The following is an 18074-nucleotide window of genomic DNA, read 5'->3' on the forward strand; positions in this document are numbered from 1 at the left end:
ATGAAATGTTTCTGACACAGCTGTACGAAGGTTAACCCATGATAATTAATATTCCCTTATCCCCTTATTAAATCCGGCTGTGTTGTATCACTTCTGATTACTATTACTACCAGCTCAGGGTACCACGAATAAATCATTTAATTAACAATACAACGTTTCAATGTTCAACCCTAAATAGAAGAAATATTCTCTTCCATTGATTAATTAATTAATTTAATATTAATATCTCATGTTCATTTTTAATAATTATAATAATTTATCTCAATATTAATAATAATCGCGTATTTAAATTTTAATATTAATTCTTGATTTAACACGAATTATTTATTACTATCATAGGCGATTAAATTAATGATAATAGTGGGATATTTTTAGTTTAACATTTACTTCTAAAGTTTAGAAATTTATTAATTAAATACGTGATTATATATACTAACAATTTATTTAATATTAAAAATATATACAAAAAAAGCAGCATATCTTAACTGCAAAAGCCAAATTTAAATAAATAATTCAATCTTATATTGATAATATTAAAAATAATAGTATGTTATATGCACTACAGATTCTAACGTTTGTAGAAATATTTGAAACACGTTTACCTGTGTTTTTTTCAAACAAATGAATGAAAATCAAAAGGAACATTTTTCAAAATTTATCGATAATATAATTTATTTATTCAACAATTATAATTAAATATTAAATTGTCTATAAATGTATACATTAAAAATATATGATGTAATCTTTATATTTAATAAAACCTATTGCCTTATCAGAAAGTTTGAATATATCATTAGCGAGTATAACATGAAAACATCATAAATGTTGAAATATTGTTATCTGAATTTGTTCACATGCAAGGATAATGAAGACTGATAAAACTTCCGAACGAACTTTCAGGTGATTATTCGTCAGGGTTATCACCTTGTTTTTCTGCTATCCTATTGACAAAATACATTGAGCATATATAACACGATTCTTTAAGAAATTTTCATCATTTGAAAATATTTTTATAATTGTCATCCTATGATGCAACGTTTCAATATAATTAATTTTTTATTTTTAAATTTATAATATCAAACGTAGCTGTGTCAGCAAAAAACAAAAAAAGAAAATGAACAACCTGCAACGAAAATGTTGAGTCAGCATATTGTCCGAATTATTATTATTATCATTATTACAATAAAAATTTATTCAACACGTTTCCATACACACATTTGATTTATAATATTAATTAAATATTCTGTAAGATTCTTCTTGTTTTCTTTATTAATTATATAAATTTATAAGAAAATATAAGTGAACGTTATTTCACAGGTGTAAGTATCGCACATTGCGAAGAAAAACAGAAGGATTTATATTTTATTTTAATACGTAATAAGAAATTACAAAAACAAAATTAATCACAATCGTTCAATCTTTTAATCGCATTAATTATTAACGACGTTTAAAAATAAAATTGATCATTTTGTTAAAAAAAGAAAAAAAAAAGAGAAATAAATGTCAAGATATGTTGTTTAAAGATACTCTTACGCACGTATCGAGTTATTCGTTACAAAAAAAAAAATGATTAACATATAAAAAGTCGATAAGAGGAAGAACAAAAATATCCAAATACAAAAATCATTATGTAATTTTGTCTTTTACCACACAAGCAGAATATTTTTCATGTCATTCTCATATTGATTTACGTAACAATATATATTATTAAATTCATTGAATTATCATTTAATAATAATTGTTTATATATAATTATTTATATTTTTCCATCAAATTGTTGACCAATTCGATGTACGCCTTTTTAGCATCTTCTTTAGAAACGCCCTTTTTGCTGTTCCAAGATTGCCATTTTGCTTTCGCTTTCATGTCGAATAATCCTGGTTTCTCTAAAATATTTTCATAAAATATAAAATATGTTCGTACTGTTATTATTGATTGGAATAAATACAATAAACTGGTATAACACGATAGATTATATAACGCACTTTATAATCAAATGCAGAAAGTATTCAAAAATTAAAAAGTTTACTTTGATTGAAATATATAAATTGTTGTCTTCGTGTTTAAAAAATTATTGTATTATACATAAGAAAAATTATCGAACAATGCTGATTTCCTATAACGTAAATTTCATGCAATCTGCTGAATATTATTCACGTTATATAAGAGAAGCTATTGCAATAATTAATTATACAAAATTCGTAAACAACTTACGTGTATTACAATCACCTATCATAGCTTGTTTAAATAAACCATAGAGTTCTAAAAGTTCTTCATCGGTGGGACGCTTGGTAAGAGTTTTTATCACCTTTTCAGCTGCTTCGAATTGCTATAAAATTGAATAATTAATCAACAAATTTTTAGATAAAAATGTATCTTTTCTTTTTTCTTTTTTTTTGTTATAAACCTTAAAGCAATCGATTCATGAATTTCTTTTATATTTAAAGTCAATTTAATTAAATAAGATCACAATGACAAGAGTAGATTTTTATAATTTTGAATGTAATTTAAAACAATCCGTCACTAACTCAGAAAATTAAAATACAATACATCGCATAAACATTTTCCTAAGCTTACATGCATTCAATCTAAACGTATCTATTCTTGTAACTTAATTAACATACAAATGTTTACATATATTTTCAACAGATTTTCATAATAATGAAATCCATTAATTGCGTTACGTTACATAAACGTTCAATTTATTTACTTTGGTAAGTTGATAAAAATATATTTATTACTTGATTTTTTTCTCTTGTTAAACGAATAAAAACGATAGGAAAAATGGGAAAGGAAGAAAGGAAGAAGACAAAATTAATGTCAATTCCGTGTACAAAGCAAAAAAAAGAAAAAGAACAAATGTGTAACGAGAAAAAGAAATACATATGTATGTGTTAAGGTAAAAAATAAAATTGAAATCAAAGTGGTTTACCTCGTCGAGAGACATCTCTTGAAACGTACTAACTGTTCGCTGGTTCGATGATAACTAACGATATATAAAACATGAAAATACCACCTTTACCCTCGTTAAATAAAACATTCGTTTTAATAACGCAAAATGACGCAATGACTACGCTACAATACTTATTACCATATTAACCATTGTAGAATAAATTATTAAAAAATAGGTACAAAAAAAAGGAAGAAGAAAAGAAAAAACGATATATATATTGAGAAATAAATCATGAAATCAAAGATGCTGGAAGTTTTTATTGTTGCTTATTTTCATTTTGAGAAATTATTCCTACTAGCTCTTCTAACAAAATTTTGTATGATTGATTGATAATTTATCGATTGATTTCCTGGATTACACAAGATCGTCGTGACGAAAAGTTTTTTTATTTAAATTGACAAAACGGTATAAGAATGACGAAGAGGATGAGGAGGAGGAGGAGGATGAGGAGAAGGGGAAGAAGGTGAAGGGGAGAAAACTGGGAAGGGATTTATTCAAGGAAAGGAGGCCAATGTGCCACATCATCATTCCGGACTCACCTGCAGGTAAAACCCCGTGGAATTCTTCTTTGGTCCCAGCCTCCGACTTTCTCGCATCAGTGCCGTAACAAAACGATAACGAAGAACGGAATGACTTTTCAATTAATAATTTATTCATTTTCCCTAGAATTTTTTCTTATAAATCTATCTGTCCATCTAATCTCTTTGATACGATTAATATAACAATTTCAATCTCAAATGAAACACACGTTGCAACATTTGTCTCAATATGTCAACAAATGTGAAATGTGTCAAATAAAATGAAATCAAATAAATTAAGAAATAAATATACGAAATGACACACGAGTACATGCTGAATAATGGAATTTTTCTTTGAAAAAAAAAAAAAAAACAAAAATTCCAAAATATCGCGTAATCGTTTCGAAAGTAATGGAAAGGGAAGCGTATAATATTTAACACCGTGTTAAATGCATACCTCAATGGAATGTATTAGTTTCAAGGTAAAGAAAAATTGAAAACGATATAAGGTGTGTATACACGTAAGCATATACATATATGCAATATCATATTTCATTAAAATAACATTAATAATTCGAAATTATAAGCTCGTTTGGTAATCAACATTGAAAACAACATTAAGAAACAATCGAAATGAATGATTATACTTTTGTTATCGAATGCAACCACACACACACACACACACGTTCGTATAGTTAATTATAAAAAAAGAAAAATAAAAAACATTGTGTATACGAAAATGCATATATTAATTTTTGAATAAAAAATCTAGAAAAGAAAATAATAGAAGAAATATGACGAACACTTGTATGTGCTTAAAAAAATATTGTCAATGTGTGCGTATTAGTGCCCGAAGGACATAAATTGAGAGAGAGAGAGATAGAGAGAGAGAAAAAAAGAGAGAGAAAAAGATAGAAGGTTTCTTTGCTTTCTCTCTTTCTCATGGGGGGTTCGTAAAGAGAAAGACGCACATATACGCTCGGTTCGTTGGCAAATGGCGGCGAACCATTCCGGAATGCGATCGAGCGGAGCTGCGGATGCCACGAGATTGGCTCGTCGCAAACGATCGTTTGCTATGATGACGCACGAGCAGCAACCTAAAGAGCAAGTGAGTGAAAAACAACATGCGAGTGAACAAGGTTTCACCGCGACGCATAAACGCGGCCACCTTAGTCGCGTCGTTGCACGCTTCATCGCACGGTTACGATTATTTTCTCTTCATGTACCGTTCGTATCTTATGTTATAGCGTATTTTCCAAACACCACGAGGTTTAACGTGAACGAGAAGAAGATGATCGTGATACGTTGTCATTTCTCATAGAATTCTTCTACGTAACATCATCGTACTATTGTCATTCCTAACTGTCAAACCGCGAAAGTATTCTATACCGTTCTTTTCCGTAAATGTGTGTTTTAAAAAATAATAATAATGAAATAAAAGATAATTCTTTCTTTTTTTTTATCGTCACTCTACGACAACAACGACAATTGTGAAAGGAAAATTTCTGAACAATATCATCAGTTGTTATTTAAAGTAACATAAAATATGTCGAGAGAAAATTCAAAGATAATTTCAGATGGATCTACGATTTATCAACCAGTAGCATACGTTATCATTCATTTTTGTATACGTTGAAAAGTGTGATATGAGGAAGGTAAAGAAACGTAATAATAATAATAATCACGAAAGAAGAAATCGAGAATCAATCGATCAAATAATTGAAATATCCTACGGGGCACCCCGTTCGCGAGTATTATCGTAAAGTATGATTGAGATCGATGAAACGAGGACATGAGTTTGACAAGAAGCTCCAAAAGGGATTCCATTCGTCGGAAAGAAAAGGTGACGGAGAAAATTCTTTATCCCACGGTAGATAGTTTGGCCTTGAAAAGAGCGAGATTACCATTACGTCTTCACGATGGTGGTACGGACATTGAAACGTTTGAAGAAATGAAAAAGGATACGGGAATCATACAGCGGGAAAACAAACGAATTAATTTGATGGTAAGTAAAATACAAATTAAAATATTAACCCAGGGAAGATGAGAATAAATTTCGAAAAATGGAAACTATTTTTTTTGTTTTTTTTCTTCTCATTCTGTTCTTCTTATTATTCTTCTTCTTTTTCGGTTAACCGCGATACGTAAATTGGTAAACACCGTTGAAACTTAAAAAGACGTAAGTTGGGTATTAACGTATTAACGTTTTCTTATCGCATGACTTTAACTCTTATCTTCCCTCTGTTTTTTTTTAATCAAATATTCCATGGAATGTTCGTAATGTGAATAAAATTTAGGAATCGTAATGAATTTCTTGATTACTTTCAAACGAAATTCGATTAAAATCCCTTCGTTCGTTCGTTCGTACGTACGTTCGTTCATTCATTTTCTTTGAACACGTGTGTTGATGATAAGACTATGACAATAAAGTAGGAATATTATTATCACGATTCATGGAACTAGTTTTGATATCAGTTCTCTGATATACATATATCGATAGAAAGTGGAAACAGTAGTCATCTGTTTTATCTATCATATCGAACTTTAAAAAAAAAATTATTCTTAATAATTATATTATTAAAAATTGTCAGGAATCTGTTATGCAAATATTTTGGAAGCATAATTAAATATTTATCCCGTTAGGCTAAATCGAAGAACAGTCCACTACGAAAAGGTCGTACGAAAATTGAAAAAATGTTAGAAAAGCAAAAGGAGAAATCCGATAATGCTGAATTGGTTGAAATTAATAGCATTTTAACTGACAAGGAGAAAAACAAGGATTATTATTATCGTATATCGTTAAAAGAGGAGAACAAAAATGACAAAATAATCGACTCGGAAAAAGAAAATCTAGTCGAATTAAATACTCTAAAGGAATCCAACGAGAAATCATCTAACGTACTCATAGAAAGGCGTTGTTCAAATTCTTCGGAGGATTACGAAAAAGTCGATTTTAAAAGTCAATGTTACAAGGAAGTCTCGACGAAACGTGACTGCGATGTCAACGGGAGCTTTCACCGTAATAATAAAAGCATCGAGGAAAGATCTGAAATGATTTACGGTTGCGCCGAATCTATATCGTTTTCCAGCGAGGACGATGAGAAAAATAGTTTGCGAAATAATAAAACTAAAAAGAAAAAGAAGAAGAAGAGACATTTCGCAAGAAACGTGTTGCATTACGTGCCCGGATATCCGGGTAAAAAACGTCAGAAACAACAAACGAAAAAGAAGAAAAAAAAGCATTATCGTTTTACCACGTATTTAGATTCGCAAGGAAGATCTTTGAAAGAGGAAGATGAAATGTCGAGCATCGAAGAAAATCTTGATTCCTTTTCCCGATCTAAGAGTCTTTCGAAATGCGAATTGAAGTACATCATGATTTCCGAGCCATCGAATTTCGTTCACGTTGCTTCGGCTACAAATCCACGTTTAATGTTCAACGAAAATATCGTCGGTTATAAATCAGAACAAACTGTCATAACTCACGAAGAAAAATCCGCCAATTTGCCTTTACTTTTACGTGGAAAAGAAATTAGTAATAATCATAATCGACTTACGACCGAAAAAGAAACGCCTATGGAAAGTATGGAAAGTACGTATTATATCGTTGTGATTTCTATCTACAATACGACGAGTCCCCAGTAGTATTGAGCTTTCTTTTCTAAGGTTGCTCTCTTATTTCTACTTTATCTTTCGTTCTCTTTTTTTTTTCCTTTTCTTTTTATCATAGATAAAAATGTAGGTAGGACATCCTACGTGGAAATAAAAGGAACATCTCTAAACGGAATAGAGGAACCTAAAGCGAAACTCGTGGATCCTTGCCAATCGGTGAAAACCGAAACGGCAGATGACGAGACGAGAATTTCTTACGAGCCAATATTACGCACCAATGTTAGTTTCCTTTGGAGTGATCGAACCAGAAGTTACTTGGACAAGAACGAGCAAGCCAGACTTTCTTTTTCGCTTGTAAAAAAAAAGGACGAAGAAACTTACGACGATGTGGGACCGGCACCGTTGCCCGAACTTTTTCCATTGGTTTCCTTTTCACAGGTACCATAATTTCACTTCATTTCATCTCTTCTCGTATTTAAACATTTTTCTACGCGATAACAATCGTGACAACATTTTTAAAACAAACTCTCTTTATTTATCCCTCATTAGGAAGAAGATTACGACGATGTCGGACCACCGGAAAGAAATACCCTCCTAATCGATGAAAAATCAAACGATGAAAAATCAAACGATGAAATATTGGACGATACGTACGACGATGTTTTGGCGCCATTGTTAAACGCGACCGAGGATGAATTTGAAACTTTATTCGAGGAAAATGAAGGAAAGAAAGAATGTTTGATAAACAATGATTATTCGAGCGTAGAAGATGGCAACGATGAACGGGACATTTACGATGACGTTGGATGTCCTATTGGGGAGGAACGCGTGAACAGTCTCTATGGGGGATCCATGGTTGCTTCTCTGCTTGGATCGGTCCTGGCAAACAGCAAGGAATCTGAATGGGAAGACGTTGACGATTTTACGAATGCATTACCTTGCCAACATGATTGCACATGGTAAAGGATTATTGATCTTGATCAAAGATCAAAGTGTGTTATTGATAAATTATTATCAATTATATTTCATTAAGAAGCGGTTCTCGGTGTCGAAAGAATCGTTTCATGTTTTTCAGTGAAAATAATGGGGAATCGCAGTGTAATACATGGAGTCAAAAGAAACCTGTTGTACGAGGTTCCAGCAAAAAATGGAAAAGACGACGTTCGAGAAGATCTAGGAAAAATTCGGCATGCTCCACCTCCTCATTTTCCTCCAATTTAATTCGCCATGATTCTTCTAACGTTCACGGTAAGTTTACAAAGGAAATAAATATCCCGGCTTTACCGTTTTACGCAACGGCAACTTGTATTTACAATCTACAATAGAAAATGCTTTACCGATACCGGGTATGCATAATCCTAGGCATGTTCTAAGTCTCTCTCTTTCTCTCTCTTGTCTCTTTGTCTTGATTGCATCACAACAGGTTCATTACTGTTACTCATATTTGGCCCAATTATTATATATTTGTAAATTATCATAGCTATACGAGAGAGAATACATATATTGGTATGCGTATGTTTGTGTAGGTATAATGAAATCAACGAGAGATAGAAAGAGAGAGAGAAAAAATAGGCCACTATCATAACACGATTGTGAGATATCAATGCATGTGATAAATAAAAAAAAGTTAAAAAAGTAAATGAGAAAAATGAAAAATGAGAAAAAGAAAAAAGAAAAATTTGAAAGAATTAAGAAGAGACAGACAAAAGCGCAGAAGTGCAGAGTGGAAAACGTAAGTAGTCGATTGGTCCGGTGTAGAAGGTGAAAGCGCTTCTTATGCGCTCTCATTGTCAGTCACGGCTGAACCGGGCTCTGCGTCGCGAGGTTTTCGATATCTCTCCTCGTTCTTTGCTGGCTTGCCAACAGCAGATTTGTGCGTGTTTCATCCTTTTTTCCTCTTCGTTTCATTTCGTTTCGTTTCGTTTTGTTTCGTATAAGAATTTCGTTAGTGTTTGATATTAATTCTTGATACAATAGGAAACGAAATATTACTTATACTATTATAAACACATAACTGTTTTCTTCTATTTCCAATTGTAACTCGTGAAAGTTGAACATTTCAAAATGTCGTGGAAATGAGACAGAGTCTAAGGACGCTCTCACGACGGCCGAACACGCAAGGTAAGAAGCCGTATGAGAGAATGTGTGACGCGATTCCTCTCTCTTTCTTTATTTATTTCTTTATTTCTTCCTCTCTCTCTCTCTCTGTTCCCTCTCAGTATTTCTCGACGAATGAAATTTCGATGGACTCCATGTAACTTTCTCGTTGCTATGGTCCGTATAACTTTTTCACATTGGCAAATAAATGCATGTAAAACAAACATTTGGCTGCATAATTATAAAGACAGAAGGGGAACAAAAATATTGGTAATGATGATTAGAAATAAATTTCAAAGGTCAGGGTGTCTTCGTGGAGTTCCGTGTAATGGTTATTAAGTGACCTTGACACGCCTCCAATAAGAATTATAAGGAAAAGTTATCGAGGATACGTTCCTGGTCTTTGTTCTCTTTCACGTCTGTCCACTTTCTGTTCTTTTTTACTGGAAAAAAAAAAAAATAAAGAAAAGTAATCGTAGGTGGTTCGTCACGGAACCTCGCAGATATGAAAAGATTTTACTTTGAACGAATGATTTTTAAGTGGCCATCACCGGTTCCGCACTGTTACTGGTCAATCATTCGGATAAAAAGGAAGGAGAATGGAAATCATCGGGAAATGTGGAATCGGATGGCGAGTCTGTTCGTTCGAAAAGCCAAGGCCTCGTCCAAATGAGACTCGTGGATCTTGACGAGGACACGGATGTGCAGGAGGCATCGTGTTACGTTCACGAAGGTTTCTCCACGTATTTTCTTCTTCTTCTTCTTCTTCTCTTCTTCATCTAGACAACATGCATACGCATACTTTCGAATTAAACGTTCGAGGCTGGGCCCATTTAAACTGCCACGTTCAATTCTTATTATTTAAAATCAACGTGTGAAGCATTTAATTAATCTTTCGTTTATCGAAATATATATTGAAAGAAAAAAATGACGTATTATAAACAAAAAATAAGAAAATTAACAATTATCCTATCATTTGTATTTCGAAACAGAAAGCGCCTCGGAAGATAGTACATACGAGAGTCTTCGTTTTTCCCAACCGGATGATTTCAATACAGATTCGGAAGACGAAGCTGCAAGCGGCCTTGAAAACAGGCCCGATTGTAATACCGATGATCGATGTGAAAATATTCATGTTAATAATAATCTGGAGGCACCTGCGAAACCGATACCACCGCCTCCAAGAGAATCTAGTCTGACTGAAACTTTGGGTAGAAGAATTAAAATGTTGCGAAGAACGTGGAGCATCACCAAGGGTAGTCTTGGTAGAATTCGAAGAAGAACGTTCGTCGAGGAAGATCAAACTTGCGAAGAAAACAAGGATCTTACAAATGAACACCATCACCATCATCATCATCATCATAATCAACAGCCACAACTACAAGACAATGGAAAATATTTTAGTTTTAGAAAACATTTCAGAAAAAATCTTTCAAGTTTTTCAACGTTTTATCTGAACGATAGTAATGGTAATTGTACGCCAAGAAATAATAATAATAATAATAATAATGGTACCAGTAAAGAAGCCATTTATGGAAATACCAATTGGTATACGAAAAATAACGATTACGAATCTTCCTCGCAATTTTATAAAACAGACGTCGGTAAGTTGGAATGCTTGCTATGTGTGCGTTGCTCCCGTGACTAAAAATGCAAACAAATTTTGAAATTGATTCATATATGTATTCTATTAGATCACTATAGCGTGTTGGCGGATCAAGAACCTTTGTATCAATTTTATGCAGCTGCTGTTAACAGTGTGGCCTTCCAATCGGATTCTGACGGATACGAGCAAGTAAAACAAAAATATTTCTCTATAATTATGTATTGGAAACATATCTTTACAAATATAAATAATACAATATAAATTACCTTATTTTTACAGGTAGAAGATTTTAATCCTCCTCCACTTGCTACGGATTTTGTAAAACTAGGACACCGAACATTATGGTGCCAAACCCCACAAGTTGTACGCAGTGGACTCTTACGTAAATATTTAATATAAAAATAGAATTTTTTCTTTACACTTATCTAATAATAAAAAGTAAACTTTTGTAACATTTTTCTAGAGAGACTAACACCAGAAGAAAAAAGAATACAAGAAGCCAAATTTGAAATCCTTACATCGGAAGCTTCCTATTTAAATTCTCTTCGAGTCCTTGACAATGAATTTCTTCGTAATCACGAATTGACACATGAAATTTTAACGCCTTCTGAGAAAGATAAATTATTTGGTGGAGTACCTGGTGTTATTAAAGCGTCTGAAAAATTATTGGCGGATCTGGAAACAATATGGAAAGAAGATCTTACATTACATAATTTACCTGATATTTTACTTAAACATTCGGAAAAATATTTAGATATATTCGTTGGATATTGTTCTAATCAAATTAAAATAGATATGACGTTAAGGGAATTAAGGTAATGATAACGATATCTGATATGTATTATTTTTTATTAAATTAATATTTTTTGTTTTCTTTAAACAAGAGCAAAGAAAGGGTCGAAATTTGTAGAGGCTGTCACGCAAATAGAATCCCGTCCTGAATGTCAAAGCTTGCCACTAAATTCATTCCTTATGTTACCAATGCAACGAATTACAAGGTAAAACGCTTATCATACTATAGAACAGGGGTGGCCAACAGGTCTTAACTTAGAAATCAGTTAAACTACATAATAAATGAAACATTAATTTAGGATCCTAGTTAGAGCGACAGCAAGAGCTTCGACCTTAGACTATGCCTACGACAGCAAATCAATCGCGATACATTTTTAAGATAAAAGTAAATTTTATATACACAAAATTTGGCTACCCCTAATACAGAATAGAAAAAAGAATAATAGTATTAGGTATTGTTATTTTACATTTGCAGACTGCCATTATTAGCCGATGCAGTACTTTCTAAATTATCTATAGAAAATACAGACAGATCATCGTGGGAGAAAGTTTTATCAACATTTACCTATGTTGTGTCCGAATGTAACGAGGGTGCACGTGCTGCAGCTCAAGAAGCTGAAATGGAAATGATAACAAGGTAAAATTAAAATCTAACATTTTGTCTCAAAAGAAAAAAAAAAGAAAAGTAAGAGTTACTAAAGTTTGATCTTTTCTTAACAGGAAATTAGAATATTCGCCTAAAATAAAATCTATTGATTTAAAAAATCGACATTTAATTAAAAAAGGATCTGTCATACAATTAACTATGAAGGCAGATATGGAATACAAACTTACATTCGGAAAAAAATTTAACAAAACACCGGTGTACCTTTTCCTACTAACGGATTACCTTCTAGTCACAAAGATTAAACACAAGTACGTCAAAGTTAAATGATATTTTTCCTATAACAGTCATTTTCACGATAAACGTAAGTATCCTAAAAAACTCATCTTTGTTTTTTTTGTAGTACTCACGATGAAGCTTACACTGTCATAGATGTTTGCAAAAGAAATCTTCTTGCTTCTGAATCAGTCTCTGAAGATTCACCCTTTGCTGGTCGTAATGCGATGATGTTAACACTATTAGAAAATCATTGTGGTAAGCAAGCAGAATATATTTTAACCTGTGAAAGCAATACAGAAAGAGAAAGGTGGCTAGAAGCTATTTCACCACCAAAAAGGGAAATAGTTGGGGAAACGCTTTACGAATCCTGGGATTGTCCTCAAGTAATGGCTCTATATTCTTACTCGCCAAACCAACCCGATGAGCTTTCATTGCAACCAGGTAAGCGACAAAAATATTTCCTTAAAAAAAACTTGTATTTTATTAATTATATGTACTTGTCAGGTGACGTTATAAATGTACTAAGAAAAATGACAGATGGTTGGTATCATGGTGAAAAGCTATTGAATGGCGAACAGGGTTGGTTTCCTGCAAATTATACAAAAGAAGTTGCCTCTGAACATGTACGTGCGAGAAATTTGAAACAAAGGCATCGTCTCTTAGCCCTTATGGGTAGTGTTTTACAAAGAAGAGCGAAACAAAACTTAGCCATGTATTGAAGTAATCGTCCGCGAAAGTAACATAACAAAAATTATTTTTGCATTTATTGTTTGTACAATTATGTACATGTTAAATGTAATTTAATAAACATTGTTTAATAAATCTATATATCACTCTTCTCGTTTTATCATGATATAACTTAATAAAATACATGAATAGAACGTGGAAAAGATGTTTCACGTTCAAACGACAAGTGGAATGTCATTCGCATGTGTATCAAAATGATGGTACAGTCTTATGTTGATTTTTATATAAAGTTTGTTTTATAAAAAGAGTATTGAAACATGATGATAACGTTGTATGTAAATATGCCGATTTAACAAATATTAAATTTTATCAAAAATACAAAAAACTTTGAGACTAAACGTTAAATTAAACGATCGTCATATATAAAAATCATATATATATATTAAATTTAATAAAAGTTATATATAAATAAAAATCTGAATAATATTTTAACATCTAATTAATATTATCACAATATAAACGGCGAATTATAACACACTGGACGTTATCATGTTCCTATTATATTATTACTGATAATCAGAGCCTTGCTTTCGAATATCTCGATGGCTTGACATTGAATAATCTTTTTACAAAATAAACCTGTATCGTGGTAGCCACTGTAATAACAATTATTTGTGCGATAGACCAAGTTTGAACATAAAAATTATTGTCCAAGAGTAAATTTAAATCTCTTGCTTCTCGACTACGACTTAAATGTTGCGTTTGTAGTATATCATTAATGTTCTTCTCCACATTTCTTATCGTACTCTGAATAAAAAAAAGAACAAATATATTAATTGAAAGAGTATAAAACAAATATTGATGATGTGAAATAAAATAAATGGATTATCTTTTTTATTACGTACTGTGAAATTTTCAACAGATAAATTTAACTCCTCCAATTCCTTTGTATACTTTTCCCATTGATCATATCTATAATTAAATACAACAATAATATACTTATTGATACTAGAATATTAATTAAAAAAGTTTTATAAATTCGATTGATTTTAATACCTAATAACTGTGATGTACAAATTGACCAATTTAGGAGCAAATCTGGAGAACTGATTGTCGATACAAACACTGTAATAACCACCGGTTGCCGTTTGATCCTGATAATCTGCGTTAGCTCTCCATTGATAAGGATATACAATCAAACCTTCTGGATTTCTCACAGCAAATCCGGCTTTTCCATCACCGCCACGTAGTACCTGTGTTTGATAACATATTTCTTAAAAGAAATAATGATAAATAAACGATAAATATGATAGTCGTCCATAATGCATTCTTAATTACTTTTACTTAACGATGTAGCTGCACTTTCTCTTTACTGTGATAGAAAAATCTGTATTGATTTATAGTATCACGTACATAAATAAATGGAAAGATATATTAGCACATGTGAAAGTAAACATGATTAATACAAAAACAAGAAAAAACAAGGTGGCGAACAATATGAAATTTGATAATTTGAAAACATTCAATATTAAGAATATCAATCAGTTTGAAAGGAATTAATTAAACTAAAGTGTCTTCGACACGTATTTAAAAGGAACCATATGGTTAATTGCCACATTACGACTAACCATCAGTTATTTTTCTTAGAATTTCACACAGCATAAATCTTTCCACTTTATCACAACATATATTTAATTGAGTAGGAGTCTTATTTACAGAAGAATCACACTATCCCAAGACGTTATGCATCGAAGCACCGAAAGGAGACAACCATGTGTACCTGGAAGCTGACGTAGAAAGTTGCGCCTGGATTTACAAATTGGAAATAGCAATCCTCCTTTCCGGCCTCGATATGCACCTTGTAATCCATTGCCACTGCAGGAAGTGTTTCATACCAAGGTTTGTTTGTTTCGCATTTTGCTAAACAGATTATCACTAAGAAAATTAGATTCTGAACAATAAAAGAAGACATTGTACACCTTGATATATCCAATCATCACAACGACCTAACTACGATTCTAACACTTCACTCATTCCAAGTTGACTGACATATGAATTTCCCCTTCCCTACTATTCCTTTTCTTTCGAAAAGAACTTCGACCAATAGGAGTGCGTCTACAAATGATAAAACTACTTTTGTAAATAAATATTTCGCGGCCATTTAAAGCTCAATTCACAGTACCGATAATATTGTTCTTATCTCATTTTTTACATGCTATTTCTCTAGTTTATCTTCTTTTTATATTTATTACATAATTAATAGATAAACACGCGTGCGTATATTTCTAAAATGTAAATAAAAAATAATCCAATAAAAATGTAAAAAAATCAAGTCATCTTATCGTCAATAATAAATCTAAGGGTTTATAAAATATGATATCAAATAAAATAAGCTAAGAAAAATGATTATAAACTTTGCAAAATCTTTAATTAATCTGATAGTGACTGATACGCAAAATACGTGACCAGACGCGCAAATTATTTACTGTTAGCTTGCATCATCAAGATCACTGGAATTTAGATATAATCATGCAGTGTAAAACAATACAGTATTACTGTTTTTTTCCCAAAGAAAGTAAAGAACATTTATCAAGTAGGACCTTACTGGTCTTACAATCTCTTTCATTCTACATTTAATTAAACAGGTGAGACGATAATCTTAATGTTTTTTTATCTTCTTCCTTTTTTTATATATTGACCATGACTTGATACGAATACATTCACTTAAAATAATCAAAATGAAATATTTATTTACTAAGATACTTTTCTACTTCATTGATGTCAATTATTTGTTATCTATTATGCAAATATTTCAAATGTTACTTCTATTAAGATCTACAATTTGTGATTATAATTATAATTATATGCTTTGTCACACAGCACATCAATCACATTTTATTAAGGATGCTCATCCTCATAACATGGTTCTTTTTTTTACATCGAATCTTGGCAGAACAATCTATCGTAGAAGAATGGTCTGTAAATGTAACAACCAGTTCTATCAGTGTAACAATGGAAGAAACAAAGACAATTCCATTCTTCGTTGTTATCAATTCAAAAAATTTGAAAAATTTAAGTTTTAATTATGTAAGCACATCGCCAGATATTGCAACGGTAACTGGTGTTATAACTTCCAAAAGTGACAATTATTGGAATGGAACGCTTAATATAACTGGTATCTTTTTGGGTACTGCAAAAATTAAATTTCAGTTTGTAAGAAATAATGTGAGCTAATTGATCTAATTATATTGTGACATCAATTTTTTGTATATTATATTGATTGCTTACTTGATATTTTTAGAACACAGAAGACAAAGAAGTTCTTTTCGTAACAGTAATGCGTTATCAGGGGGTAATAGATAAAATATTTACTGCAAGTGTTGGAATACTAGTATCTATTCTCTATATTAATTTTGGCTGTGCCATGGATTGGGATGCATGTAGAAAAACATTAAGGAAACCAGTTGGTCCTGCAATAGGATGCTTTTGTCAATTCTTCTTCATGCCTTTGGTAATTTATCTAGTAAGAATAAAAATGCATCAATCAAGTTTACTTAATTACTATTCATAATCTAATATTATTTTCACAGTTAAGTTACGGTATCGGATATTGTTTGTTTCCTGATCAGCCTGAACTACAGATAGGCATGTTTTTCACAGGAATAAGTCCAAGTGGAGGAGCATCTAATGTTTGGACTGTAATGTTAGATGGAAATTTAAATCTTTCTGTTACTATGACTACTTTATGCACTATACTTGCTTTCGGTAATTATACATATATATAAGAATATATCATAGTTTAATATATAAAGTGATCACCATAATTTTATTCTTCATGTAGGATTTATGCCATTTTGGTTATTTACCTTGGGGAAACATATTTTTGATCGTGGAGAGCTTGGTGTACCTTATGATCATGTAGCAATGTTTGCAGTTGGTCTTATATTTCCTTTATTGATAGGATTTTGTATACAAAAGAAATTACCAAAAGTGTGCAAATTTATGATTAAAATAATAAAACCACTTTCAGCCATTTTTATAATATTCATCATTATATTCGCTATCTTTACTCATCTATATTTATTTCAATTATTTTCATGGCGGGTGAGTTTTATAATATTTCTTTTGTATAAGCTTAATGATATAATTAAAATACATTGCGTAATATAAACTGTAAATTTGTAGATCATAGTAGCAGGCATGGGTTTGCCATGGTTGGGATTTATTTTTGGTATGTTAGTAGCATTAATATTTAAACAATCTCGACAAGATATTATAGCAATAGCAATCGAAACAGGAATACAAAATACAGGCGTTGCTATTTTTCTACTTAGATTATCTTTAAAGTCACCTGCCGATGATTTGACTACAGGTAAGTTAAATATCCAAATACGCGATCCTTGTTGATTGTAATTTATTTATGATTATTTTCTTTTTAATTTCTTAATTTTTTTTTTCCAGTACTACCTGTGTCTTCCGCTATAATGACCCCGATACCATTAACAATTTTATATCTACTGAAAGTAATATTTAATTGTAGACGTAAGCACCAAAAGGTTAATAACACGTCTGAATCTTTAGAAAATTCTGAAAGTTATGCTGAACCTACTTCCGTAGTTCAAAGTAATTAGCATTGGAATTAATATAATATGCTAATAGGGATATTTTTTCATTTACAGAAATGTGGTGCAATATTATTATAATAATACTTGCCATAAAAGATTATCAGATATTATATAAATCTATAAAATTCATAATCTATTTTGTACTATATACTGTTATAAAAACTATTAGAGTAAAAAACATATAATTTTATCGTTATTTATAAAAGTATCCTTTAAATTATTAACAAACCTAACAAATTTCATTAATTTGTATATTTTTTTATTACTTTTTTTAAATATATATGTAACATATATGTTATTT

The 18074-nt window shown here is 31.2% G+C and overlaps 4 protein-coding genes across 13 annotated transcripts; 2 read left to right on the top strand and 2 right to left on the bottom strand.

Moving 5' to 3' along the window:
* Positions 1–1609: 1609 nt before the first annotated feature.
* On the bottom strand, positions 1610–3011 carry LOC106789673 (acyl-CoA-binding protein homolog). The gene is made up of 3 exons (XM_014754085.1): positions 2933–3011; positions 2215–2329; positions 1610–1886 (listed from the first exon to the last, which is right to left on the bottom strand). The coding sequence occupies exons 1-3, from the start codon at positions 2945–2947 to the stop codon at positions 1753–1755; spliced, it is 264 nt and encodes an 87-aa protein (XP_014609571.1). The 5' UTR covers positions 2948–3011; the 3' UTR covers positions 1610–1752.
* Positions 3012–4597: 1586 nt separating this feature from the next.
* Positions 4598–13284, top strand: LOC106789693. 6 transcript variants are annotated; one of them, XM_014754130.1, is made up of 15 exons: positions 4598–5476; positions 6115–7063; positions 7202–7521; positions 7633–8042; positions 8120–8331; positions 9722–9913; positions 10173–10784; positions 10875–10975; positions 11066–11168; positions 11250–11601; positions 11671–11784; positions 12054–12215; positions 12299–12493; positions 12586–12902; positions 12966–13284. In XM_014754130.1, the coding sequence occupies exons 1-15, from the start codon at positions 5264–5266 to the stop codon at positions 13178–13180; spliced, it is 4467 nt and encodes a 1488-aa protein (XP_014609616.1). In that variant the 5' UTR covers positions 4598–5263; the 3' UTR covers positions 13181–13284. The 6 variants fall into 6 exon arrangements, with proteins under 6 accessions (XP_014609616.1, XP_014609613.1, XP_014609615.1 ...); XM_014754127.1 differs by having other exon boundaries at positions 12586–13223; XM_014754129.1 differs by having other exon boundaries at positions 8159–8331; positions 12586–13223.
* Positions 13285–13566: 282 nt separating this feature from the next.
* Positions 13567–15209, bottom strand: LOC106789695 (transmembrane emp24 domain-containing protein 5). The gene is made up of 4 exons (XM_014754139.1): positions 14929–15209; positions 14205–14401; positions 14054–14120; positions 13567–13955 (listed from the first exon to the last, which is right to left on the bottom strand). The coding sequence occupies exons 1-4, from the start codon at positions 15118–15120 to the stop codon at positions 13725–13727; spliced, it is 687 nt and encodes a 228-aa protein (XP_014609625.1). The 5' UTR covers positions 15121–15209; the 3' UTR covers positions 13567–13724.
* Positions 15210–15297: 88 nt separating this feature from the next.
* Positions 15298–17964, top strand: LOC106789694 (ileal sodium/bile acid cotransporter). 5 transcript variants are annotated; one of them, XM_014754136.1, is made up of 8 exons: positions 15298–15793; positions 16029–16373; positions 16450–16659; positions 16739–16913; positions 16990–17252; positions 17334–17520; positions 17610–17704; positions 17828–17964. In XM_014754136.1, the coding sequence occupies exons 2-8, from the start codon at positions 16053–16055 to the stop codon at positions 17849–17851; spliced, it is 1275 nt and encodes a 424-aa protein (XP_014609622.1). In that variant the 5' UTR covers positions 15298–15793; positions 16029–16052; the 3' UTR covers positions 17852–17964. The 5 variants fall into 5 exon arrangements, with proteins under 5 accessions (XP_014609622.1, XP_014609620.1, XP_014609621.1 ...); XM_014754134.1 differs by having other exon boundaries at positions 17610–17963; XM_014754135.1 differs by having other exon boundaries at positions 16029–16361; positions 17610–17963.
* The last annotated feature ends 110 nt before the right edge of the window (positions 17965–18074 follow it).

The sequence above is a fragment of the Polistes canadensis genome, unplaced genomic scaffold (assembly GCF_001313835.1).
Source record: "Polistes canadensis isolate GaletaPanama2010 unplaced genomic scaffold, ASM131383v1 scaffold_197, whole genome shotgun sequence".
Classification (NCBI taxonomy): domain Eukaryota; kingdom Metazoa; phylum Arthropoda; class Insecta; order Hymenoptera; family Vespidae; genus Polistes; species Polistes canadensis.

Coding starts and splice junctions, on each gene's coding strand:
- LOC106789673 (XM_014754085.1), bottom strand. Junction 1,887..2,214: donor GATAGGTGATTGTAATACAC/GTAAGTTGTTTA, acceptor AAAATATTTTAG/AGAAACCAGGATTATTCGAC.
- LOC106789693 (XM_014754127.1), top strand. CDS start 5,264: ATGAGTTTGACAAGAAGCTCCAAAAGGGATTCCATTCGTCGGAAAGAA. Junction 9,914..10,172: donor ATCGTGTTACGTTCACGAAG/GTTTCTCCACGT, acceptor ATTTCGAAACAG/AAAGCGCCTCGGAAGATAGT. Junction 10,976..11,065: donor ATTCTGACGGATACGAGCAA/GTAAAACAAAAA, acceptor TTATTTTTACAG/GTAGAAGATTTTAATCCTCC.
- LOC106789695 (XM_014754139.1), bottom strand. CDS start 15,120: ATGTCTTCTTTTATTGTTCAGAATCTAATTTTCTTAGTGATAATCTGT. Junction 14,402..14,928: donor CTTTCTACGTCAGCTTCCAG/GTACACATGGTT, acceptor TATCAAACACAG/GTACTACGTGGCGGTGATGG. Junction 13,956..14,053: donor TATCTGTTGAAAATTTCACA/GTACGTAATAAA, acceptor TTTTTTATTCAG/AGTACGATAAGAAATGTGGA.
- LOC106789694 (XM_014754134.1), top strand. CDS start 16,053: ATGCTCATCCTCATAACATGGTTCTTTTTTTTACATCGAATCTTGGCA. Junction 16,914..16,989: donor ATGCACTATACTTGCTTTCG/GTAATTATACAT, acceptor TTCTTCATGTAG/GATTTATGCCATTTTGGTTA. Junction 17,253..17,333: donor TTCAATTATTTTCATGGCGG/GTGAGTTTTATA, acceptor GTAAATTTGTAG/ATCATAGTAGCAGGCATGGG.